This window comes from Euleptes europaea, chromosome 15 (assembly GCF_029931775.1).
Source record: "Euleptes europaea isolate rEulEur1 chromosome 15, rEulEur1.hap1, whole genome shotgun sequence".
Taxonomy (NCBI): Eukaryota; Metazoa; Chordata; class Lepidosauria; order Squamata; family Sphaerodactylidae; genus Euleptes; species Euleptes europaea.
Window position 1 is genome coordinate 59,427,416 of NC_079326.1, and position 25,927 is coordinate 59,453,342.

The window sequence follows — 25,927 nt, forward strand, 5'->3', positions numbered from 1 at the left end:
GGAAAAGATGGAGTCCCTACGCAATGCTCAGTCCTTCGTAGTTTGTGCTTCCCAGGCCAAAAGCTGGAAGCTAAGAGAATTTCTTCTCTGTGTCATGAGAATTTATAATCTCCTTGGGACAGCCCACCTGCTCCCACCCTGAGTGGAAGTTAGTCATTCAGATCTTCCTGTCCTATGAGGAAGAGAATACATTCTAGCAATTTGGCTGTTTCCCCCTCTGTCCCTGGGAGTCATCTTCCAACCAGGTGTGGGGTGATCAACCATTGCCCTGCTTCAGCCAGAGCCATCAGCAAACCAAGAGCTTGAGTGATCTGTGCATGAAGCTTGATGGCTCCTTCCCTTAATCCCCGCCTTTCTGCAAGCTACAAGTTTGCATCTGGGCTCCTGAACACATATAGATTGTAGAAACAATGACTGAAACACCTGGATGAATTCTTGGGTGAAGAGCATTTTCCAACAGACCCCTAATTAAGAAAAGTATGCTTACATCTGTATCAGTGGCCTGGCTGCTGTTGCAAGCCCCTCAAAAGCCATCATTGTGGGACAAACACAAAAATCTGCTTTGCCAATCCTTGCTTCTTCTGTTAAAGGTAACCACTTTGTCATGCTATTAGTGCTGCCCAAATAATTCCTTCAGTTGTATGTTTCTACAGCCAGTATGATGTAGTGGTTAAGAGCGGTGGACTCTAATCTGGAGAACTGGGCTCGATTCCCCGCTCCTCCACACAAAGCCTGCTAATTGACCTTGGGCCAGTCACGGTTGGGGGGGGGGGGAGAGAAGGCAATTGTAAACTGTGCAGAAAAGAACAGAATCCATCGTATTGGATAATCTTAATCTTTTCCTCAAAACTCCATGTTTATTTATGTTCCCATGCTACTTGACTGCAGCGTTTCCTCATGCACTTGCGAATGGGAACAGCTCACTAACCAACATGGCAGCTCCCCCCCCCCCATTGTAACCAGTTAGTTATGACATGAATTACCTTGACCTGCAGGGGGAAAAGGGAGAATTATTGTGGGCCACCTTCTCTTCTTACACCTATAAAAAAAGCATACCCTTCTTCAGCTTCTACCCAAAGGTTTTTGTGAACAAGAGGAGTGGTGTGCTTCTGCATTGTGCTGTTCCCATTTGCTGAGTTATTTTAAACAGCAGACCTATTGTGAGGATCAATGGAAGATCCATCTCTATTGTCTTCATTCCTTGGATTACGGGTACAAGCTCTTTGGCTTCCATTCGCTTTATTTCCAGCCTCAGGCTCACAGCCTCCCAGCCGCACCAGGATTGCTAATGCAACGCTGAAAGCAAGCTATGTCAACTCTTGTTTTTTAATACAGGAACCCCAGAAGCTCTCTGCTTCATTGTAACGATGCACCAGAAGAGAACCTTTACTTATTTTCAATTCTTGAAGCACCCCTTTCATGCAATTTCACATGAGCCCTGTTTCAAATTAAGACATCCAGAAATCACAGGTGAACACACACATGAAGCTGACTTATACCGAATCAGACCCTTGGTCCATCAAAGTCAGTCTTGTCTACTCAGACCGGCAGTGGCTCTCCAGGGTCTCAGGCAGAATCCATCACCTGCTTGCCTAGTCCCTTTAACTGGAGATGCCAGGGATTGAACCTGGGACTTCTGCATGCCAAGCAGATGCTCTACCACTGAGCCACAGCCCCTCTCCGAGGCTCTCCAGGGTCTCAGGCAGAGGTCTTTCACATCACCTACTGCCTAGTCCTTTCAACCGGAGATGCCAGGAATTGAACTTGGAACCTTCTGCATGCCAAGCAGATGTTTTAACAGAAAAGAAGAGAGTTTAAAAATGAATAAGGCTTGGCTTCCTGTCCTGAAAACCTCCAGATTAACAAAGACTACAATCCACAATAGCCATGCAGATTAGCTTTGGATTTAACACATTAACAGATCACTTCAGGATACAATGGTTCCATATTAACATACCACACCCTCATTAGCACATTATCTTGATACTTACAGGACAATGATTAGCCCATTACCTTTGATACTTTTTGCAGGACAATGATTCAGCTCAAACCCAACCCCTTTCTGACTATATATTACTCTTCCTACACACTTGACAGAGAGACACTGTCCTTCAGTGTTACTCCTCTGAAGATGCCTGCCACAGCTGCTGGCGAAACGTCAGGAAAGAAAATACCAAGACCACGGTTACACAGCCCGGATAACCTACAAGAACCAATGAACTCTGACCGTGAAAGCCTTCGACAATAAAATCAGTTTTCTTTACAAATATCCATTCACAGGGAGGGAAAAAGAAAAGGATGCTGCCTCACCATACGTCGTCATTTTAAACCAATTGGGGGGGGGGCTGATGGGGGGGGCTGATCATATTGCACAACCTCAGAGAGATGCCTTTTGCACTACACCTCTCTTCTTTGTAATAATAGAATAATAGTTAGAAGGTACCACAGAGGTCATCTAGTCCAACCCCCTGCTCAATGCACGATGAACCTAAAGTATCCCTGACAAGCGTTCGTCCATTCGCTGCTTGAAGACTGCCAGAGAGGAGGAGCTCACCACCTTCCTAGGCAGTCGATTTCACTGCTGAACACCTCTTACAACACGATGGGTAGCCGTGTTAGTCTGTCACTAGTAGCAGAAAAGAGAAGGAGTCCAGTAGCACCTTAAAGACTAACAAAAGTTCTGGCAGGGTAGGAGCTTTTGTGTGTCACAGCTCACTTCTTCAGTGCTTGTCTCTACTTAAGGACAGATGGAATCACGTTCTAGCTGTATCTGAAGAAGTGAGCTGTGGCTCACGAAAGTTCACACCCTGCCAGAAATTGTGTTAGTCTTTAAGGTGCTGCTGGACTCCTACTCTTTTCTGCCTCTTACAACAGACACTCATCAACTGACCAGAATGCCTGTCTTGGGGAGACCACTGGACAATCCATGCCAATTCGCAGGGACACTATTAATTGTTGTGGGGCCAGAAAGTGTTGGGCACACAAGTGCTGAACCGTCCTTAGCTTCCTGCTCCAACTCCCCGCTCCCTTCTCCTCTAGCTGCCTAATTAGTTGTTTCCATTCTTAGAGCCGCTCCGCTTCCCAGTTTGGTTAGAGGCCCACACTAATCAGAAGCCGAAATCTAAACGGATGATTTCTGAAGTCTCAACAGATGCAGAAACCAGGGGGAAGCAGACAGATGCGTCTGCTGCCTGTGTGTTCAACGAGCCAAAGGAATGCTTTAGTGAGGGGGGGGACCACTCAATCCATCATATTGATTATTTTATTCCTTTTTTCTATTTATAACCCGATTTCTGCCGAATCTGTGCTCTGTTTACATCTCACGCACCCGAGCCAGTGATAGAGCATCTGCTTGGCACGCAGAAGGTCCCAGGTTCAATCCCCGGCATCTCCAGGTAGGTGATGTGAAAGACCTTTCTCAGCCTGAGACCCTGGAGAGCCCCTGCCGGTCTGAGTTCAATGGACCACTGCTCTACTAGGTTGATACCTGCACACATAGTATATGATAGACATATACTAACCAGTATTACAACTAGAACCAATCTGACCAGATGTTTGAGTAATTGGTAATAGATTTTACAACCTATACACATGCCTGGTTGGGTTTCAACTGTCTGTGTATGTATTTATTTATTTCTGTAAATGTGTGCAGGCTTAACATGTGTTTTAGTTAACCACTGATGAAGGCCCAATAGGCTGAAACACGTTTGGTATGTGGTTACAGAGATCAACCCTAGGAAATGCCATTGTGCTATTTTAATGTTTTTAAATATTTTTAACCTTTACATAGCGCTTCTAATAAATTATATTTTCAGTATTTATACAGTAAAACATCTTAAGCCACAAATAAAGGTAGGATATAAATATTTTAATAAAGACTTTAAGATTTTTAAAAGACCGCCATTTTTAAAACTAATGCATTTGTTTCTATAACCAAGCTGTGGTTCAGCTGTAGAACAAAGATGCACTTGATTCATAATGTTACTTTATGCCCCTCACTACTGTAAGATGCTGCAATCGCTCAGACGCTGAGGGTCTTCTTAAATAAACACAGCATAACTTCACTCACAATAAATGCAGAGAGGACAAGGCCTAACTAGGGTTGCCAACTCCGGGTTGGGAAATTCCTGGAGTTTGACACCCCTGTTGTAGGGCTATTGTAAGAATGACTGAACTCATATACTTTGAAACCCTGATACCTAGAAAAAACAAAGAAGTTTTACTACTTCTGAACCTGGGTCATAATTCTATAGGCTGCTGGTGAAAGCATCACAAGGAGGTTTCTTTGCATAGCTGCCCCGCTGTCAAAACAAACTTGGCATTGGGAGCTTGGAATGTCTATTATAATACATCTTCCATTTAACTGACAGAATGTGATGTTATATTACTGAATTGTATCTTTAAAACATACTTCCCCTACTTCATCTCATGGACTGGTGCGTTCCCCCCCTCCCCCGAACTTCATTCACAGCCACAGCCACACGCCAAGGCTTCCATGAATGCGGGAGCTTTCTCCTATGGCTGAGTAGAACTGGGAGGTGAAAAACCCAGCTGAGGGGTCCGTATAGGTCTGTGGGGCAGCTCCGCAAAGGACTCTTTGGCCTTTTATGCATGGCTGTTTCCTCGCAGTCACCTGACGACTTTGGGTCTTTGTTTTGATTATGCCTGCCGTTTCCAACAGTCAGAGGTCGCCTCGCTCTCACATGAACACATGGGGCTGCGTTATACTGAACCAGACCCTCCTTGGTCCATCAAAGTCAGTATTGTCTACCCAGACCGGCAGCGGCTCTCCAGGGTCTCAGGCAGATAAAGTCTTTCTCAGCACTTACTTGCCTGGTCCTTTAACTGGAGATGCCAGGGATTGAACCTGGGACCTTCTGCATGCCAAGCAGAGACTCTGCCACTGAGCCGCGGCCCTTCTCCCCGCTCGTTTCCACAAAATTTGCCCACGTTTTCAGGGACCTGTTTTATCACGAATTTGAAAACGTGGGCAAAATATGGAGAAATGAAGGGGAAGAGCGAGGCAACCTCTGTCCGAAATGGCATGCATAGTCAACACAAAGACCTGAAGTCGTCGGAGGGGGGACCGCAAGGGGAAAAGCCATGCATGAAAGGCCTATGTGTAATCCTGGTTGCTCCTTCTGTTCCTTTGGAAGCACCAGAAGTAGGAAGGAATATAACCAAAATAAAATGCAGCAAAATGCAAGGATTAAAGTTTAGAACTCAACAGCTCAAGATCAGTTGATCTTTCTTGAATCTCATCACTAGCAACATTTCCCTATTTATCAATCCTCTGACAAAGCTAAAGTCTGATCTAGGAAATCAGAAGAAAAAAACATGCCCGGCAAGGAATAGAAGCTGCATTTCAGGGCAGGATGATTATTGATTTCTTAATGGATTACTACTGGACAAAATTTACACTCCCACCAAAAGCATCAATCTTGGGATAATAATTACAAACTCTCTCTGTGTTGAACATCCTGAGTGAAGAAAAAACTTATTACTTTCTGCCGGGAAATGGCCCAGATTTCTATTTCTCCTTTCCCAACCACATTACGGCATAGATTAAAAATATATGCTATTATAGGATGGTTGGTAACAACTGAAACACATATCGTTGCAATAAAGTTACATTAAGGAGGTATCTGGCTGAACATTTGAGGAAGCCAATAAACCGAGCTAATCATGACAAATTAAATAGGATAATAGCTGCTTTGTCATTAATTCAATACCAAGTAATTCATCCCCACAATGCCCCGCCAGGTCTGCTCTTACATGGCAACTTCTTACACTTAAGAACAAAGTCACAGAAAACTTTAACTGCAATTTCTGCATCTTCACTCACTCCATCTGTTCTCATATAGTTGGATACACACAAAATTTAATGCAAAACAGATTACAGTTAACACATTTTAATTGCTTTCTACACAATCAGGGCATTCCACCATTAAAATTAGGGGCGTCAAAGAATTGTGAATAGTGTGGAGAGAGACCGTTGCCTCTTAAAACTACAACCTGGTGTGGTAAGTGAGCTCTCTGCAACGCACTAGGGAAGAAGGCAGAGTTGCCACATCTGGGTAGGGAAATGCCTGGAAATTTGGGGTGGAGCCCAGAAAGCCCTGCTGGATCAGACCAAGATCCACCAAGTCCAGCGGTCTGCTCACACAGTGGCCAACCAGGTGCCTCTAGGAAGCCTGCAAACAAGACAACTGCAGCAGAAGCATCCTGCCTGTGTTCCCCAGCACACAAGATAATAGACATGCTCCTCTGATACTGGAGAAAATAGGCATGCATCATGACTAGTATCCATTTTGACTAGTAACCATTGATAGCCCCATCCTCCATAAGAACATAAGAAAGGCCATGCAGGATCAGACCAAGGTCCATCAAGTCCAGCAGTCTGTTCACACTGTGGCCAACCAGGTGACTATAGGACGCCCACAAGCAAAACGACTGCAGCAGCATTGTCCTGCCTGCGTTCCACAGCACCTAATATAACAGACATGAACCTCTGATCCTGGAGAGAATAGGTATGCATCATGACTAGTATTTGTTTTTACTAGTAGCCATGAGAACCCATGAGCCATCAGTTAGTGCCAGAGAACCCCAGCTCACTGTATAGTTTACAATGTTTTATGCTTGGTCCCTCCCGCCTAGGGCTGTCGATTTGGTTCATCCGAACCGAATAAACAGCCGAATTTCCCTCGATTCAACGGTTTTCAGTTCGGATGGTACCAAACTCAAAAAAGGGGGGGAAACAACGCGCCGAATTCGGCGAGTTTGGGGCGATCGCCAAATAAATTCGGCAAATTCGGGGTCCCCGAGTCAGCAGCATAACCGTCAGTAAGCAACTAGCGGCATTCTCCTGCGGCCAATCGGTGGCCAAGCTGGGTCTTCTTCTGGCCAATCAGTCACGGTTGAGTGTATGAGCCCAGCTGCTGCGTGGCCCGGGGAGAGAAAGAGAGAGCGTCTGTTTGTGTGTGAGAGAGATCCCCGGGGTATGTGTGCACATTGGCGGCATTCCACGGCTCCGGGGGGCATTTTTGGGGGTAGAGGTCCCAAACTTCCAGGGTAGCTTAAGGGGACCCTTCTTGCAAGAACCCCCACGTTTTGTAAAGATTGGGTCAGGGGGTCTTGAGATATGGGGCCCAGAAGGGGTCGCCCCCCAAAAATCGCCCACAGGAATAAAGCCACTTCAAGCACATTGGTGGCATTCCGCGGCTCTGGGGGGGTATTTTGGGGGGTAGAGGTCCCAAACCTTTAGGGTAGTTTGAGGGGACCCTTCTTGCAAGAACCCACAAGTTTTGTAAAGGTTGGGTCAGGGGGTCCCAAGATATGGGGCCCGGAAGGGGTCGCCCCCCCTCAATCGCCCACAGGAATAAAGCCACTTAAAGCACATTGGCGGCATTCCGCGGCTCCGGGGGGGTATTTTTTGGGGTAGAAATCCCAAACTTTCAGGGTAGCTTGAGGGGGCCCTTCTTGCAAGAACCCCCAAGTTTTGTAAAGATTGGGTCAGGGGGTCCCGAGATATGGGGCCCGGAAGGGGTCGCCCCACCCATCTGCTCAGCCGAGGGTCTGGCTGCCTCGGCAGTTGGGCTGTACCATTACCCCGGCCTGGAGGAATAAAGAACTTGGGGGTTCTTGCAAGAAGGGTCCCCTCAAGCTACACTAAAAGTTTTGGACCTCTGCCCCCAAAAATGCCCCCCGGAGCCGCGGAAAGGAGCGAATGCGTTTTTAATGGCTTTATTCGGATGAATTTTTCCCCGAACTCGGAACTTGGCGCTGAATTCCACGGATCCGTATTGGGGGAGTTCGGACTTCGGCATTTCCCGAATTACAATGGGCTGAATTTTGCTGAATCCGAATTTTACCGAATTTTTTTTCAACAGCCCTACTCCCGCCCCTTTAAGCATTATCGTTTGACCAGCCCATTGGGATGATGCACTTAAAAGCCTAAATAACTGCTGCTTTTTTCCCTAGTTTATTCTGTGCAGCAGAAGAATGCACGGATCCAGCCAGTCCTCAGTCTAATCACAAGGCTTCTATGTCTGGGCTTGTTTTACCAAAAAAAATTTAAAGAAGGTTTTTGTGTTTTATTGCTGTATACAAAATGATTTTATAGATCCTTGCAAACTATCATGAACATTTGGAAAAGTGGTGTATACACCTCGAAATAAATACATATTACATTTTCCCCATTAATTTCAACTGGAAAAGCCAACAAGGAGGGAACAAGAACGAACTTCAAAATGCAATACAGATCCTTAACAATATTAATCAGTATTTCAAGACTTCGAGAATCTATTTGAGGACAATGTTTTTATGATGTATACAGTAAAGAAATGCTATCATATGTCAGTTTTTAAACAACAGAAGCCAGAAGTTCAACGTGCTTTAAGTTACTCACAGTGCAGTCCTAAGCCAAGTTATACCTTTCTATAACCACTGAAGTAAACGGGCATTGAATGGTGTAACTCTGTTTAGGATTACACTATTCATTTGTTAGGCTGGATCCAGCCATCTTTTCCACCCAAAAAGCTATGACGGGTATCACGGGCATGCGTGGATGAAAGTCATGTGGAACAAAGACTATAATAAAGAGGGAATTAGGGTGAGTTTGAGTGGGAAAGATGGCTCGATCCAACCCATTAATCTACACTGGATTGGATTTTAGGTGTCAAATGTCAAAGTGTTCATCTAGGACGCATGTAACATTGGTGGTGGTGGAAAATCAAGTCTCAGATTACTTACAGTGACCTCGTAGGGCTTTCAAGGCAACAGACATTCAGAGGTGGTTTGCCATTGCTTGCCTCTGCGTAGCAACCCAGAACTTCCTTGGTGGTCTCCTATCCAAGTACAAACCAGTGCCAACCCTGCTTAGCTTCTGAGATCTGATGAGATCAGGCTAGCCTGGGGCCATCCAGGTCAGGGCCACATAGCATTACTCAATTTCACTTCTGCACTTTGTATACATCAAAATCCACGATTTGTATAAGCATGAGGGAAAATATCCTTAAGATTATCTATCAATGGATTTGAATCTGCTAACAATCAATAAAAATTTTACACGGACTAACACATATGACCGAAATGTGGACTAAGAGGAGTAGATTTCAAGCATATGGTGTGGCCGTGCCCAGCAGTAAAGAACTTTTGAGCATAAAATCATAGAGGAAATGAGACATATGACTGAGACATTCAAAATATCAGATCATCCAAAGCAAATGCTAAAGGGTTTATAGGGAGATTCAGTTTCAGCAGTACATAGGTACATGATACAAAATTCCTTGATAGCAGCAAAAATGGCATTGGCTAAATGCTGGAAAAGTACAGAACAGTTAAATATTAAAAAACTGGATATTGCAGCTGTGGCAGACGACTAAATTGTACAAACTAACTGAATTAATTCAGTTGAGAGAGGGAAGCGTAAAGAAGCCATAGTTTTCAATAACTTGTAAGCCCGTTTTTGAGAAGTTAAAGCTATCAATTGAGTCATATAATTGTGTAACCCTGCCAAATTTCTTGTGTTGTGCGTTAAGGTAAAGGTAGCTCCCTGTGCAAGCACCAGGTCATTACTGACCCATGGGGTGACGTTACATCACAACGTTTACTAGGCAGACTATGTTTACGGGGTAGTTTGCCAGTGCCTTCCCCAGTTGTCTACTCTTTACCCCCAGCAAGATGGGTACTCATTTTACCAACCTTGGAAGAATGGGAGGCTGAGTCAACCTTGCACCGGCTGCCTGAAACCGACTCCCACTGGGATCAAACTCAGGTCATGAGCAGAGCTTGGACTGCAGTCCTGAAGTTTACCACTCCGCGCCACGGAGCTCCTGTTGTGTGTTATGTGCCGTCAATTTGCTTCTGACTTATGGTGACCTTATGAATTATCTCCAAAATGCCCCATCATTAACAGCCTTTCTCAGGTCTTGCAAACTGAGGGTTGTGGCAAATTTCTTAGATTTTCCTTTTTCTTTATGAAAAAAAAATCACCTAGAATATGACAAATTGCACAAATAACAAAGAACTGTGCATTTTGTTCCATCATACCATATATTGATGGTCTGTAGGAATTTTTGCTTTGTATATTGACTTGTATGCATATTTTCAAAATAAGAAATGAAAAAGTTTTAAAAAAGAACACTCATTAGCATTCTGTGCTAAGTAGGAAACGGAGCGGCCCCCTTTTGTCTGTGGTTCACAGAAAAACGCCACCCAGGCAGCCCCCTCCCCCACAAAAAACCACTGTAAAAAAAGGCAGGCATTATTTGAACCATCTGTCAATAGACTCCTAGCAACAATTGCTCATTTACAACTGGAAATATATCACATTATTCCAGCCCCACCTATCCCCTATAACACCCAGCAAGCTGTCAGAGATCGTGTTACAAAACAGTTATTGTAAGAGATCCCCTTAAGCAATGAAATTAATTTGACCTATTTTATTACCGAATTATTACTCCCACACAACTTCTGTATAGTAGATATCTATCAGTGTTGACATCGGCATTCTAGTTAGGTGCTCTCGGCAGCAGGCAGCCTCCGCTGTCAAAGAGGACCGAGGAGATGTGAAATAAACACTCTGACACCAGACGGATCGGGCTGCCTGCATCGCTGCAGTCGATAATCTACATACACCATATAGAGTACAAATGAACACCCGAAAACTAAGCCTAAGCATGCTTATTTCCCATGGTATCTGAAGGAGCGATCTGTGACTCACGAAAGCTCCTTCCCTGCCAGAAATTTTGTGAGTCTTTAAGGTGCTACTGGACTCCTGCTCTTTTCCGCTGCTTACAGACAGACTAACACGGCTACCTGTCGTCATCTATTTCCCATACATTTGCTCAGTGCACGATTGGCTTTCATGTCTACATTTCAACTTTGGCAGAAACTGGCAAAGCAGCAAGGTGATGGCAGGGAAAGTGAGATGGGAAACTGTGGAGAAAGTGATGGGATTTGAGGTTGTGGGCGGAAATAAACCCATCTGGGGCTCGCAGCTTCTACGTTGCAAACACCAGAACACGTTGCAGCTTCTGCCTGTACACTCTCAAGCATAAGACCACCGCTAAAAAGCCTGCTGGCAAGTCTACATGGGAAACAAGAGTTATAAGACTCGAAGTAAAATTCAGCATGTGTAGAATTACAACAGATGATAGTATTTTGATATATTTAGTAGCGAGTGTGTGGATGGCCCAGGCTAGCCCGATCTCAGAAGCGGAGCTGGGCTCTCCCTGGTCGAGTCCTCTCCGTCACCGACCTCGGCTCCTCAGATTGGATTCGCTGGGCCGGTCAGAGGGGGTCATGGGAGAGCTCCATCTTCTCCACCCCTGTGCTTCCTACCCCAGAACTGCTTCGCCTCAACAGTTCCTTCTCAAGGAGACTCCCAGTCTAGAAGGCACAGGAGCACAGTGGTTTCAGACTGAAAACACCTTCTCCACCCATCTCCTTCCCTGACACCCCCCCCACACACACACACACACACCTCGGACAGATTTGGCAGGATGCGAGTTTAATCCACTGTCTCCATGTGCTGGACTCTTGTGAATGCCGTGACTCTTGTGTCATAGTAAGTGTTGCGGTGATATGGCCGAAGTTTACACCACTCGGTTCAAGTGTATACCATGCATCTGTCATCATATCGATCCAGATTTCTACCTCCCTCCAGAACTGGAAGAGTGAAAGACGAATGAGGCCAGCCCTACAAAGTGACAGGCAGCCAGAGGGGAGGAAAAGCCCTATGGATTGCCTTCAACCCATCCCTCCTGTGTCCGGATTACCAGATTAGGACTAATATTCTTTTTTTTAAATAATGTTTTATTTTTAAAATGGAGCAAAGGGGTAGGCAAAATACAGGAAGGGGGGACATTCGAAAATAGAACAATTCAGATAAAGAGGAAAGGGGGGAAAGAGATTACTTATGTGCATACAAGTTACATGGCTGCATGGCCTACATATATCAAGACAGTTTACCCAACATAGAAGTATAGTTTATAGAAATATCAAGATTTTGTCAGTTCTAGCCTTCTAGCCTCAATTGTTCTACTATTAAACCTTTATATGTTAAACTAAATTATGAAAATATATACAGGGACTAAGATTCTTAATGCGATAGCATGCTCACTCATATGTTTCACAGGCCACCCAGTAAAAAAGAAAATAAATCATAACCAACCATCTCCACACACCATCCATAATTTTAGAAAGAACTTTACAAAATGATGGTTGATTAACATTTTGTGTGTGTGGGGGGTTCTGTTTTAGAGAGAGCACAGAGGACAAGAATAATCCTCCCAACACACAAACCACTGCAAAGGCCACACACGTCTATGGGGGTATTAACCTCATGGACCTCACTGGGCCAGTGTTAGAGTATTAGATAGACCGTTGTTTCAATCCATCAAAACTCACGTGGAGGAAGAAACTGCAGATTCCAAAACGAGCCAACGAGTCAAGGAAAAAGTTGCTTATTTCCCCACTCCTACACACGAAGCCAGCTGGGTGACCTTGGGCTAGTCACAGCTCTCTTACAGCTCTCTCAGCCTCACCTACCTCACAGGGTGTCTGTTGTGGGGAGGGGAGAGGAAGGTGATTGTAAGCGGGTTTGAGTCTTCCTTAAGTGGTAGAGAAAGTCGGCATATAAAAACCAACTCTTCTTCTTCTATCCGCAAATGTTAGTTGCACAAATCTGAAGAGCAATCTAAGATACAGTTTGGGCACAAAATATATTCTTAAAAACAGATCCAAATCTTCAACATTTAGCAAATGCCGTAAGAATGCAAGCAAGTGAGCTTTTACATTTTTAAAGTGTAATAGGGTGTATGATGGCTAAACATATTCCTTTTTCACTTCAAAAAACACTGCTAACTGCACATATCGGTCCAGCGGCTGCTAACACAAAACAGTTATTTCCTCACTTTATGGTGACCAAAGCCTCTGACAGAAATGCTCTCATTTCCAGGACTGTAATCAGGGGCTCGTTCACATGCGCCCTGCGTGGAGGGAGTCCTGTTCTCCTCTGGTTCAATCCTACCTAGCACTGATGGTTTTTCTGCCCGGAAAAGCAAATGGAGGGGATGGCAACTTGGGAATAGAGCATAGGTCAGTCACAAAGCCAAAATGGTGTATTGGTTAAGAGTGGCGGACTCTAATCTGGAGAACAGGGTTTGATTCCCCACTCCTCCACATGAGCGGCTGACTCTAATCTGGTGAACCAGGTTCATTTCTGAGCTCCTCCACATGAAGCCAGCTGGGTGACCTTGGGCTAGTCACAGCCCTCTCTGAACTTTCTCAGCTCCATCTACCTCACAATATGTCTGTTGTGGGGAGAGGAAGGGAAAGTGATTGTCAACTCGTTTGAGACTCCTTAAAGGTAGAGAAAATCAGGGTACAAAAACCAACTTTTCTTCTTCTTCACGTACAATCCCAAGAATCTCCTGTTAAGGACCAGGCATTAGGAGATGGGAAAAACTTCTGCCAGAGACCCTGGAGAGCCGCAGCCAGTCTCAATAGACAAGACTGACTTTGATGGACCACCAGTCTGGTTCAGTATAAGGCAGCCAGAGGCAGCCCATATCTGAACTACAACTGTCCCTACTGTCGTTTACATGGAGAAAGGCTCTGGAGATAGCGTGAATACAGTGCGGGGGGGGGGGGGAAATGTCTGGAAATAATTTAATAATCCTCCGGAAAAGCCCTTGGGAATTCTCAGTGTAAGCAGGATGAGCTACCTTTGACAGGACTCTTGCAAAAAAGAAAAAAAAAGAAAAAAAAAACATGTGCAGCCAAGAAACCAACAACCAGATATCTGTCCATGCAAGTGTGTGTGTGCATATATACACGCGCACACTATATAATTTCACCTCTATTACTAGTAAGCTATATTTAACAAGCATTACACCCAGTAATGAAATTTGACAAACTTATGGTGAGAGGGAAGAAATAGTCTCAAACAAGCTTTACAGCATTGCTATACAATTACTGTATGCAAATTAGGCAGAATCATGTCATATGCCAATTGGGTGAGTCATGTCTGGGGTAATGATCCTCCCAGGAAAGCAGATAACTGTCTGTTAAGCCCTTCATAGGCCAGTTTGGGGTGGGTGGGAGAGAATTCACTTACTAAATCCATTTTCTAAAAGATACCAGCATACAGGTATTAAATCTTGAAGCAGTTTTGTCTGGCTTACTGGAAAAACAGGGGGAATTGTTAGAAATATCACACACAAATATTTTATAAACATCACAGAATGCTTGTATTTCTAAATAGTAGCCGTAAAAATATATATATCTCCATTTTCTGCTCCCAGAATACAAAGATAGGTGTAACACAGACGCACACAAGTCTGCTTCAAATGGTGCAAACCACTGTTGGGAGAAGGCCCCTCTCAGTATGGCCAAAGCAGGTCAGATGTTGACACATATGAAGCTGCCTCATACTGAGTCAGACCCTTGGGCCATTAAGGTCAGTCATTGTCTACTCAGACTGGCAGGTGCTCTCCAAAGTCCCAGGCATAGGTCTTTCATATCACCTTGTATCTAATCTTTTCAACTGGAGATACCAAGGATTGAACCCTGGACTTTCTGCAAGCCAAGCAGATGCTCTACCACTGGGCCACAGCCTCTCCCTAACTGAAGCTGCCCTATATGGAGTCAGACTCTTGGCCCATCAAGGTCACTGTTGTCTACTCCTACTGGCAGTAGCTCTCCAGCAGAGGTCTTTCCCGTTACCTGATCATTTCAACTGATTGAACCTGGGACCTTCTGCAAGCCAAGCAGATGCTCTGCCACTGAGCCACAGCCCCCTCCCGGACACTCCTCGCTGCACACGGCGGCTTTGTGCAGAGGATGTTCCCGACCGTGTGAAGCAGCCTGCCCCCTTCCCCACCTACCCTGCCCCAAAGCACTTTTCTCCTCAGCCCCACCCTCTTCCTGCACCAGGGCAGCCCCCACCCGCCTCGTTTAGCCCAAAGATTCCAAAGCAAACAATGTTCGACGCTGAATGAGCAGCCACCAGACACGACTTCCAATTTCACAGGGTGTCAACCTGACGGCACGACTGTTTTACACGCACACAACAGGAGAGCAGGGTGTGACAGCCTGCACTTTATGACCGGGCAATCTCCCCAAAAAGCCATTAATGTGGATATAATCGTATTCAGGGAGATTAACCAATGAGTCAACCACACCCTGGCAATAACCTTTGACGAGAGAGGAATGGCTGAACAACCGAGGCGCTGGCACCTCCGGAGCATTTCAAGGGTTTTGCAGAGGTGGGAGAGCCAAAAGTTGCCCCCAACCTCTTCTACAAACTCATGGGGAAGGGGGGGTGCTGTTCAAGGGGGGAGAGAGCTCATCTTCAAGGAAGTTCTTGCCTTGGCTTTACATACCGTCAAAAACATTTTTTCATATATTTTTTAAACTTTTATTACTATGATTATTTTTGTATTTTGTTCCTCTGCATATCACCCTGAGCATTTTCCTGAAAGTGAAAGGTGGTATATAAACGGCACAAATAAAGAAAGTTGGGAATGACCGTTCCAACAGCGCCTGGTAACGGGTTCAAAAAAATGCAAGCCCTCTGCCCATTTTTCTTTGGCAAACCCACCTCTGAATCAAGCAGCAGAAGATGGCATCTCTAGCGCAGACAGTCGCCACACTGAGAAATTTAGAAGAGTTGGTTTTTATACCCCACTTTTCTCTACCATAAGGAATCTCAAAGCGGCTTACAATCTCCTTCCTCTTCCCACAACAGACACTCTGTGAGGTAGGTGGGGCTGAGAGAGTTTGGAGACAACTGTGACTGGCCCAAGTTCACCCAGCAGTAGGGTTGCCAACTTCCAGGTAATGGGGGAGAAAAAGGCACCACTGTACCAATATCTAAAGATAAGGAACTTAGTACAGGAGCGAAACATACAACGAAGTGCAAAAGTACAAACTTTATATGCTACAAAAATAACCCAAAAGTGACAAGGTGTCTATATAAATAATACACCAACAACAAAGACAAACAACGTGGCTATGTACAAGAAAAAATAAATGTTCATGAAGTAAGGTAGTTTTCTCATAACATGTCTTTCTATAGTAGATGGGTAGCCTCCGAACATGAGGGATCCAGAAAGAAGAAACTTCACAATGAGGAGACGATCGTTTCGAGTTCCACAAAGCAACTCTTCATCAGTCCTTCCTATATTTCATACAAAAATGTATACTAGATATTTGTTCATACAGTCACAATTTTTAAAAGGAGTACCAATAAAAATTATACTTACAAAAATCTCTTATACAATCATATGTTTAAATGCATTCCCATTCCGGGTAAAGTTTCAAAATGCCAAGTTTGTATAGCTTCCCCAGCTCTTACCCCTCTGTAATACCCATGCAGCAACAGGGATATTAGCTAATAAGAATGGGGACATGGATTATGGCTAAGAGATTATTAAAAGCCCGCAGTACACGTACATACAAAACAGAACCTGAGAAGAAGTGCAACAGCTTGGTCCTTCGTCAAGTAGCCAAAATCCCATCCAGCTCAGTTATAAATGATGCATTTCATATTGTTAAAGATCTAAAACAGCGGTTCCCAAACTCTTTGAGTCATGGAGCACTTTTCAGGAGAGAAATTTCTCACAGAGCACTAATTTTCACCTAGCACCTATATATTAAACTGAATGACAGTAGTACTTTTCTTTCCAATCTCTTTACGGAGCACTGGGAGATGTTTCGCGGAACACCAAGTGCTCCGTGGAGCACAGTTTGGGAACCACTGGTCTAAAATGAGGCTTGAGAAGACAGTAAGTACTGCCTACATTTAGATTTTTCTCCCAAATTTCTTCTGTTTTGTTTGAAAAAAGGGTTTGTCCATGGCTTCAAAATTCCCAGCAATTTTACATCTCTAGCAATAGATCAAGCCACACAACTGGAAAACACAGGATGGCAAACTTGAACAAAAGGCAGCCACTTGAGTCTCCCTGCGGGGGGCTCATAAAATCACACGTTCTTCCATACAAAGACACCCCCCCCCAACAATCTGGTTTGCTGTGTGGAGAAAATGTCGTTTCTTTCCCACACAGGAGCATTCGATCCTATGAGCCCATCCCTAGATCCTGAAGCCCAAGAGTCGAACCATAAGAGGAAGCATTTTCGTAACCCTCACAGGCCTCAAGGAAGGCCTCAGGCATTCATGGAGACCGACGTCTGCTCTGGTGCCATTCAGCTCTGGCAAACACGGATGACTGTTAATCGAGCAGAAACTTAGCCCAAGAATATACAGGCACTGCCTGTCAGTACCGATTCCTTGTCTATACATCTGTTAACCAATAAAAATAACAGAATATACGGATTTAAGTAAGAAAAGCAATTGTCAGATATGCAAATGTAATAACTCAAAGAAGGTAATATTTGCATTGCAATTATAAAGTAAGTTCCAGTACAAATTCATAATTTGATGATTATGTTTGTATGTTTTGTTTTGGGAGGGGGAAAGTACCGCCTTCCAAGTGGTGAGGGGAAGCGGAATATTTTTCTGTTCTCACCTGGAAAACCAGGAAGCAATTCTCCTCACCACCTGACAGAAGACTGGAGATCTCTGGGTTACCAAGCGGGAGCCCGTATTCACCCTCCTCCCCATTTCTTCCACTAAATATTAATTTCTTCCAAGTCTAGAACTCCACATCTCTAGCCTGCATGTGCGTATCTGCAGGTAAAATTCCATACTGAGTAACAGAGAGATATCACTGCCTGGTAACCACTATATCGCTTACTTGCTGAGGATAAAACCAAAACAGACACCGCCAACCACACTTGGATATGCGTCCATTGAAAAGGCAGATAACATTCCAGCAGCAACCACCATTTCTTACAGAGAAAACGACAACATGCAAATTAGGATGCATCTTTCTAAAACTTGGTCACCCAGGAACCCCACAAGTCACCTGAACTGGAAAAAAAACAACTACCTCTTTATCATAATACATCTTTTTGTTTTTCTAACAGTCTTGTTCTGTCCTCTTCATTATAACAGAAGAGGGATCTTGGCTTCAACTGTGATCTACACATGTTCTATGTAATTAACGATGCTGTAACAAAGAGACACACCTGACATCTCTCCAGCATCTGCCAAAAACTTTTGACCTGCAACCTTTTGGAAGCAAACCTGAATACATTCATGATTTAGCCAAGTCTTACTCACTTGGAATTGCCCGTGGCTAATACCAAGGGGAAAACCCTCTCTCACAAGCATGCCGCTTTACTATAGTTGGTTTGTTTCGAACAGTGTCGTTTCCCCCTCCTGTCTGGTGCGCACACTATTGACAGTACATAAAAAAGGCCAAGAAAACGGCCTGTTATGGCTTCCTGCCTTGTTTCAAATGGATACAAACACAGCGAACATAAATCAAGGGGCATATAGTCCTAAATGGTCTACTCAAAACAGTCTCTGTGCAGAATCTTCTAGGATTTATTTATTCATTTATACTCCACCTTATCCCCCAACAGGGACCCAAAGTAGCTTACCTAATTCTCCTCTCCTCCACTGAATCCTCACAACAACAACCCTGTAAGAGGGTGAGGGTGAAAGAGCGTGACCGTCCCAAGGTCACCCAGCAAGCTTCCATGGCAGAGTGTGGATTCAAACCTGGGTCTCCCAGCACCTAGTCCAACATGAACCATTTCACTACGCTGGCTCATTAATGTTTGGAATAGTGGAAGAGCAAGAGACTGCGCTGCTGAACTTGAGGAACAATATAAAGCCCCACCTTGTTTTTGTTAAAGCTAAAATAATAAGCCAAGATTGTGTGTGTGTGTGTGTGTAAGTGCCATCAAGTTGCAGCTGACTTACGGTGACCCCGTAGTGTTTCCAAGGCAAGAGACGTTTGGAGGTGGTCTGCTATTGCCTGCCTCCACGTCACAACCCTACCCTTCCTTGGTGGTCTCCCATCCAAGTACTAGCCAGGACCGACCCTGCTTCGCTTCTGAGATTGGACGAGATCAGGCTAACCTGGGCCGTCCAGGTCAGGGCAAGCCATGATTACCATGTACGAAAGTGCAAGAGGGTCAAATATCACCACCAACACTTTGTGCATCAGTCAGTAGCTACATAAGTAAAAACGAAACCAGGACGGAGTAATTTCTGTTGCTTTCAAGGGAAGGGTAAACAACACGGAGTAGCTCTCAGGCCCCAATAAGCCATCAGCACAAGCTGCCCAGCCCAGTCCCCTTGGGGAAAGATAGGATACACTTTAAAAAAAAAACAAAAAAAAAAACACCTCGATAATCCCTGTATTCCAAAACATGCAGAAAACATGAACAGCCACTGCATATTAAAGCAGATTCAAAGAGCACGGTTTTTCAGGGGCTGAACAGGCACACACACGTCAGAGCAGCGATTTAGTTTGGGGGTGAAAACACTACAGGAACACAGAATGGCTACTGGAGCACGGGGTGGGGGAGAGATAAGAAAACATCTGCACTCCATACTGAGAAACCCCAGCGTCAACTGGGTTCTGCATCTCTACCGAGCTGCACCTCAGCGAAAAGGACCCTATTTTATGCATTTCGTTGTATTGCAAGCCGCCTTGAGATCCATACATACAGAAGAAAGGAGGCTGATAAATGTTTTCAATGAAATCAATCAATCACGGATGTCCAATGGAATCACAGATGCCATACAAATAAAACGGAAATTTCTGTACCCCAATTCTGATGCTACTAGGGACTCCCAAGAGAAGCACATACACACTTTTCAGAAGACCTATTTTTGGGGGTAAAAGGTAAAGGTAGTCCCCTGTACAAGCACCGGGTCATGTTAAAATCATGGGGAACGTATTCACATTATTTCAACAACCATATTTTAACTCAGTACATAAATGGGCGGGAGTTTATTGTCTAGATGATGATGATGATAATATTTTATTAATATTCCGCCCTCCCTCACGAAGTATATGTAAGGCAACAGAATGAATTCTCTTTCAGTATTAATAAAAGCAGAAAATAAAAGAAGTGAGTAGTACACTTTTATAATTCATTAAAATATGTATCTGAATCCCAATTCCACGTTGTCTAAATATGCTGAATTATGAAAGACTGCCATGCCATATAAAGTTTGCCTAAGAATACTAGCAATTATGTTCTTTAACAACATGTATATAATAATTTAAGATTTCATAATAACCCTACATTTTAATGCTCATAAAATCTATGTTTTACTCATAAGTTGCTGGAGGACAAGAGAAATGTCTCCGTGTGGCACCTTCCTCTCAGTCAGGAAATGATTGGAATATCATTTTTACAACAAGCTCATTCTGAAAGTTTCATCTTCCTCACAGAGCGGTATTTGCAAAATAAAAATTCACTTAACCAGTAGTTTACACATGAATGCACACCCAGAGAAGGGCAGATACACAGAATACAAAGTTGTAAATTCAATATTCTCAGTTGGATAGAACCTGGTCAGATGATTATTAGATTTCTAATCAACTGCAAAACAATCCACATTCCTTAATAAAAAAAATATTTTTTGTGCAATTACAGACTGTACTTTTATATTCTCTGTCTTAAAAGCAAAGAAATTGTGAGAATGAAAACACTGTCAATGAGAAGAATGTCTCAAAGCTGCCGAGAAAGGAATAAAGCACCAGAACAGGAAAAAAATATATTCATTGAATCCTGGACCATGCTGGACTAAACCCTCTCTGTCTTTGGTTTGAAATCATGCCTTAAAAATGTTTTGATTGCAAAACCTAAGGGACCCCAACAAGTACTAGGTTTTTTCCTACCTGCTTCAGGTAAGGACCACCTCCCATAAACCAGCCTAGGATAACTCAGATAAACTCTCAAGTTCATTGGTTCTTGTAGGTTATCCGGGCTGTGTAACCGTGGTCTTGGTATTTTCTTTCCTGACGTTTCGCCAGCAGCTGTGGCAGGCATCTTCAGAGTAGTAACACTGAAGGACAGTGTCTCTCAGTGTCAAGTGTGTGGGAAGAGTAATCTATAGTCAGAAAAAGGTTGGGTTTGAGCTGAATCATTGTCCTGCAAAAAGTATCAAAGGTAATGTGCTGCTAATCATTGTCCCGTAAGTATCCAGATAATGTGCTAATGAGGGTGTGGTATGTTAATATGGAACCATTGTATCCTGAAGTGATCTGTTAATGTGTGAAATCCAAAGCTAATCTGCATGGCTATTGTTGTTATTTCCTATGGGATAAAGAATTTTATGAACAGATTGATGGAGTAGCTATGGGAAGTCCACTCAGTCCAGTAATAGCAAACTTTTACATGGAATATTTTGAAAAGACAGCATTAGAATCGGCACCTTACAAACCTACAGTCTGGTTCAGGTTCGTAGATGATACATTTACTATTTGGAGCCATGGGGAAGAAAAATTAATGGACTTTCTAAGCCATCTTAATAATATCCATCCAAACATTCAGTTTACCATGGAAAAGGAAATTGAGGGTAAACTCCCATTTCTTGATACCCTTGTCATCCGTAAAACAAACTTTCAGTTAGGTCACAAGGTCTACCGGAAACCAACTCACACAGATCGCTACTTACACAAAAACTCCAACCACCACCCCCGACAGAAAAGAGGAATAATGAAAACATTAATGGACCGTGCAAGATGGATCTGTGAACCACAGTTTCTCAAGGAAGAAACTAATCATCTAAATCACGCACTGCTAGCAAACGGCTATTCCAAGAATGAAATCAGAAGGGCCATTAAACCAAACAAAACCCAGAAAACTCAGGAAAAACAGTCTCCCATAGGAAAGGCATTCTTGCCATTTATTAAAGGAGTCACTGATAGGATGGAGAAACTTTTGAAAAAACATAACCTATAAACAGTGTTTAAACCCACCAAGAAAATACAACAAATGCTACGATCAGCCAAAGACAAAAGAGACCCCCTCACCTCTGCGGAAGTATATCGTATACCTTGCAGTTGTGGACAAGTTTACATCGGGACCACAAAACGCAGCATATAAACAAGGATAAAAGAACATGAAAGATACTGCAGACTTGGCCAACCTGAGAAATCAGCAGTGGCTGAACATGGACTGACACAAACAGGGCACAGGGTCTTATTCCAAGACACTGAAAGACTGGACAATTCTACAGACTATTTTGTCAGATTGCACAGAGAAGCCATTGAAATTCATAAACATCAGCACAACTTTAACAGAAAAGAAGAGAGTTTAAGAATGAATAAGGCTTGGCTTCCTGTCCTGAAAACCTCCAGACTAACAAAGACTACAGTCTACAATACCCATGCAGATTAGTTTTGGATTTCACACATTAACAGATCACTTCAGGATACAATGGTTCCATATTAACATACCACCCCCTCATTAGCACATTATCTTGATACTTACAGGACAATGATTAGCACATTACCTTTGATACTTTTTGCAGGACAATGATTCAGCTCAAACCCAACCCCTTTCTGACTATATATTACTCTTCCTACACACTTGACACTGAGAGACACTGTCCTTCAGTGTTACTCCTCTGAAGATGCCTGCCACAGCTGCTGGCGAAACGTCAGGAAAGAAAATACCAAGACCACGGTTACACAGCCCGGATAACCTACAAGAACCAATGAACTCTGACCGTGAAAGCCTTCGACAATATTCTGAAGTTCATGTTTAGAGAAGACAGTGACACCAACAAGATCAAATCTATCCTGTTCTTCCCCCGTCGCTCGCATTAGTAAACCACAAACATGAGACCAATTAACTTGCTTTAAAAAAAGAAAACTTACTGCTTGTCATGTGACTGGGTGAGGTATGCTGCCCATTGGGGGTGCTTGAGGTGAGGTCAATCGCCATATTTGAGTGTTCCCTTTCGGGCGAAAGTTCGTTGTCACCTGTGCCGCAAAAAAAAGAAGCTATTATTTCTATTACAGGAATAATTGTCGCTTTTATGCAAAAAAGAAAGCATAACCTCAAGAAGGGGGAAGCCTTATCTTAACCCACAGCAGGAATAGATTCTCCCACTGTTAGTTTGAAGGGGTCCCACCCTAACGTTTGCAGATCTGCTGACACAAGAAACGGCAGCAAACGCTTGTTTTGCTCGGGGTGAATCAAGTGGTTTTATATTCCCGTTCTGGGACAAGCCCCCGAGGCTCTGCCATGCTCAGCTACCTGAGTTTACACACAACGCACAGTGGAATGTGTCAGCCGGCAGGGAACTGCACAAGCACCCGCCTCCAATTTCAGTTTTACAGGCTGTCCCTTTTCTGCTCCCTCCGGTGCAGGCAAGCCTTTACGGACCCACCCCCCTTCCCCCAGCCCTGGCCAAAGCCAAGTCCCCCCCCCCTTCATGAATTCATCAGGAAGGCAGGCGAGGCGAGAGGCGCTTTGTAACGTTTTGGCTCTTCAGGGGGAAAATGCTGCGAGGGCACAAAGAGGAAGAAAGCCGATACTTACATGGCATGTATCCATCAGTAGCCTCTGCTTCCATACTCAAAGTGCAGTGCTGAAAGGCAAAAAGGGCCCCGGTCAGAGCTGCGGCTGCCCCCTTTCCCCCCTCCGCTCCCCCCAGTGCCTGAGCAGCGCAGACCCCCCTGCCTGCCCGAAGCCGGTCTGCAAACTCCAGGCATGGCTGCAAGCCCCCCTCCCCCCCCCCCCGGGCTGCAACTGGCAGGAAAAGTCAGCTGATGTGCCAGGAACAAACCTGTCCTGGTTGGGGGGGGGGAGGGAGGGAGAGAGAGAGAGATCCCACTTGGACTGGAGAGTTTCTCTCTTCTTCCCAGCAAGGTCCTGCCTGGAGCCCTTCCTGCCCTCCCCAGAAGCCCCCCGGTCTCCTGGGCACCTGGCGGCCCGGCGGCCCGCCCCGCTGGCAACTCCAACAGGTGGAGCCGGCCCCTTCCCAACTTTCTACCGGGGAGGGAGGGAGCCGCCTCGTCCTGCCCCTTCCCAGGTGGGTCTGAACGGCCCGGCCCCCCGGAGCCCCCCCGTCCCCGTTCCTGGGCGGCGGCGGTTCCTTGCCAGTGGCTGGCGGCGGCGGGCCAAGTACCGGGGGATGAGCCGGGCCGCGCATCGGCCGGCCGCCGGGCCAGGAGGGCTGCGCGAAAGGCCACCGGGCCGCCCCGCTCGCTCCGCTCCCCGCCCGGCGCTCCAGCAGGCAGCTAAATTATTCACCAGCAGCAGCCGCCGCATCCGAGCCAGCCAGCCAGCCGGCCAGCAGCCCCAGCGGGCATCGATCGCTGCCGAGTATATTTAGCCGCGGCTCCGGGCAGCGCCGCGCGCCTTCCTGGAAAGGGGGCTGCCCGCGCCCCCCCCCCCAGCCCAGCCCGCGCCTCCAGCCCCCCGGCCCAGGGAAGAGGCCCGCAGGGGCGGGCAGCTGCCCCGAGAGGCCGGCGGTGGGTGGGGGGGGGGGAGCGCCCCCCCCCCATGAGGAGGGCCGGAGGAAAAGGGCCGCCGGAAAGTTGCCTCACCATGGCCAGCGCCGCCGCCGCCTCCCGGTCCCGAGCGCAGCGCCGGAGGGACGGAGGGGGGGGAGGGAGGGAAGTGCGGCGCCCCAGCGGGCGAGGGGAGCCTTCGGAGAGCCGCCTCCCTGCCTGCCTGCCTGCCTGGCTGCCTGCGGCGGCCCAGGGAGGAGGAGGGAGGCGGGCAGGTGGGGCAGGCCCGGCGGGGAGGAGGAGGAGGAGGAGGAGGGGGAGGAGGAAGTTGGTCGCCCTCCTCCCGCCCGCCCGCCCGGCCAGGGGCCGCGCCGCCCGGCGGGCGGGCAGGCAGGGGACGCGGCGCACCAAGGGCGCCCGCCAGACCGCCCGCCCGACCGAGGGGGCAGCTGTGGCGCGCCGGCTGGTGGGCGCGCTCCTACCTGGGGGGCCGGCGGCGGTGGCGTTGGCGGCGGGGCGGCCCATGGGCGTCCGAGGCGAGGGGCCGGCGGGGGCGGCGGCGCCCACCTACCGCCCGCGCGCCCCGCCGCTGGCCGAGCCGGGGCCGGAGGGGCAGCCCAGCGCCGCCCGCCCGACGCCCTCGCCCTCGCCGCCGTGTCCGGCCTCCATCTTGGTGGCGCAAGGCCGGCCCGGCCCGGCCCGGCTGGTCAAACCCCGAGAAACCGATGCATGCGGCCCAAGCAGCGCGCCACATCGCGCCCCCCCCCCCCCGGAGCCCGATGCCCGCCTGACTGGCTGGCTGGCTGGCGAGCGCCCCGGCGGGCGGGCGGGCGGGCGGAGGCGGCCGCCGCTCAGCCCACTCGGCGATCGATTGGAGGACGAGGCGCCCCCCCCCCGCCACGCGCGCCGCCGCCCCCCCCCCCCCCGGCCGGCCTGCCGGACGGACAGCAGCGGCCGGACGGACAGCCAGCCAGCCGGGCCGGGGCGGCCAGGACCGCCCGCAGAGGCCGGCGGCGGGGCTGCGAAGGGGCGCTTGCGAAACCAACGCGCCGCGCAGCCCACACAGCCGCGGGCGGCGGAGGGGGGCGGCTGGACAGGCCGGCGAGGGGAGGGGGACGGGGGTCACTTCACGACGCCTCGGCAGGCCGGCGGCCGGGAGGGGCGCGCGCACTCCCCGGGGGCCAAGGCAGGGGCTTCAGGTCAGCCAGAGCGGCTTCAGACGCGGCCGGGCCCGACGGGAAGGCAGGCAGCGCGCACGGGCCAGTGGCCGGACTGGCCCTCTCGGGAGCCACAGACAGGGCCGAGCGCCAGGCCGCTTTGCCGGACCACACCTTGCCTGGCCTCCCAGTGCCCCGAGAGTCAGCACAGGTGGGCAGACGCCCCAGTTTCGGGCCTGGACCTCCAACAGGTGCTTCTTGGCAGTGCCCGAGGGTGGGCCTTTGCCCAGCAGCCAAAGGGACTGTTCCTGCCTTGCTCTTCTTCCAGGAACACCCCCCCCCAAACCCTGCCCCGAGGGGAACAGCCCTGGGCACGAGGAAGGGGTCTGCAGTAGGCTGCAGGGGAAGTATTTTTGTGTTGTCCAGCGC

The 25,927-nt window shown here is 47.0% G+C and overlaps 2 protein-coding genes across 5 annotated transcripts in view; one reads left to right on the plus strand and one right to left on the minus strand.

The window, feature by feature from the left end:
- The window catches only part of IKZF2 (IKAROS family zinc finger 2), an 82,387-nt gene extending 58,914 nt beyond the window's left edge, over window positions 1–23,473 (minus strand). For 3 of the 4 annotated variants that reach the window (XM_056861129.1, XM_056861127.1, XM_056861128.1), the window contains exons 1-2: window positions 23,428–23,461; window positions 22,761–22,865 (exon numbers count right to left, since the gene is read on the minus strand). In XM_056861129.1, coding sequence (XP_056717107.1) covers window positions 22,761–22,865; window positions 23,428–23,461 — 139 coding nt within the window. Of the gene's footprint in view, window positions 1–22,760; window positions 22,866–23,427 lie in introns of all 4 variants that reach the window. The other variant, XM_056861130.1, reaches the window with a different exon arrangement.
- A 549-nt stretch (window positions 23,474–24,022) lies between these two features.
- The window catches only part of SPAG16 (sperm associated antigen 16), a 220,209-nt gene continuing 218,304 nt past the window's right edge, over window positions 24,023–25,927 (plus strand). Inside the window, exons 1-3 of the mRNA XM_056861239.1 lie at window positions 24,023–24,213; window positions 24,705–25,147; window positions 25,486–25,709. Of these exons, the coding sequence (XP_056717217.1) occupies window positions 24,023–24,213; window positions 24,705–25,147; window positions 25,486–25,709 (858 nt within the window). The remainder of the gene's footprint in view (window positions 24,214–24,704; window positions 25,148–25,485; window positions 25,710–25,927) is intronic.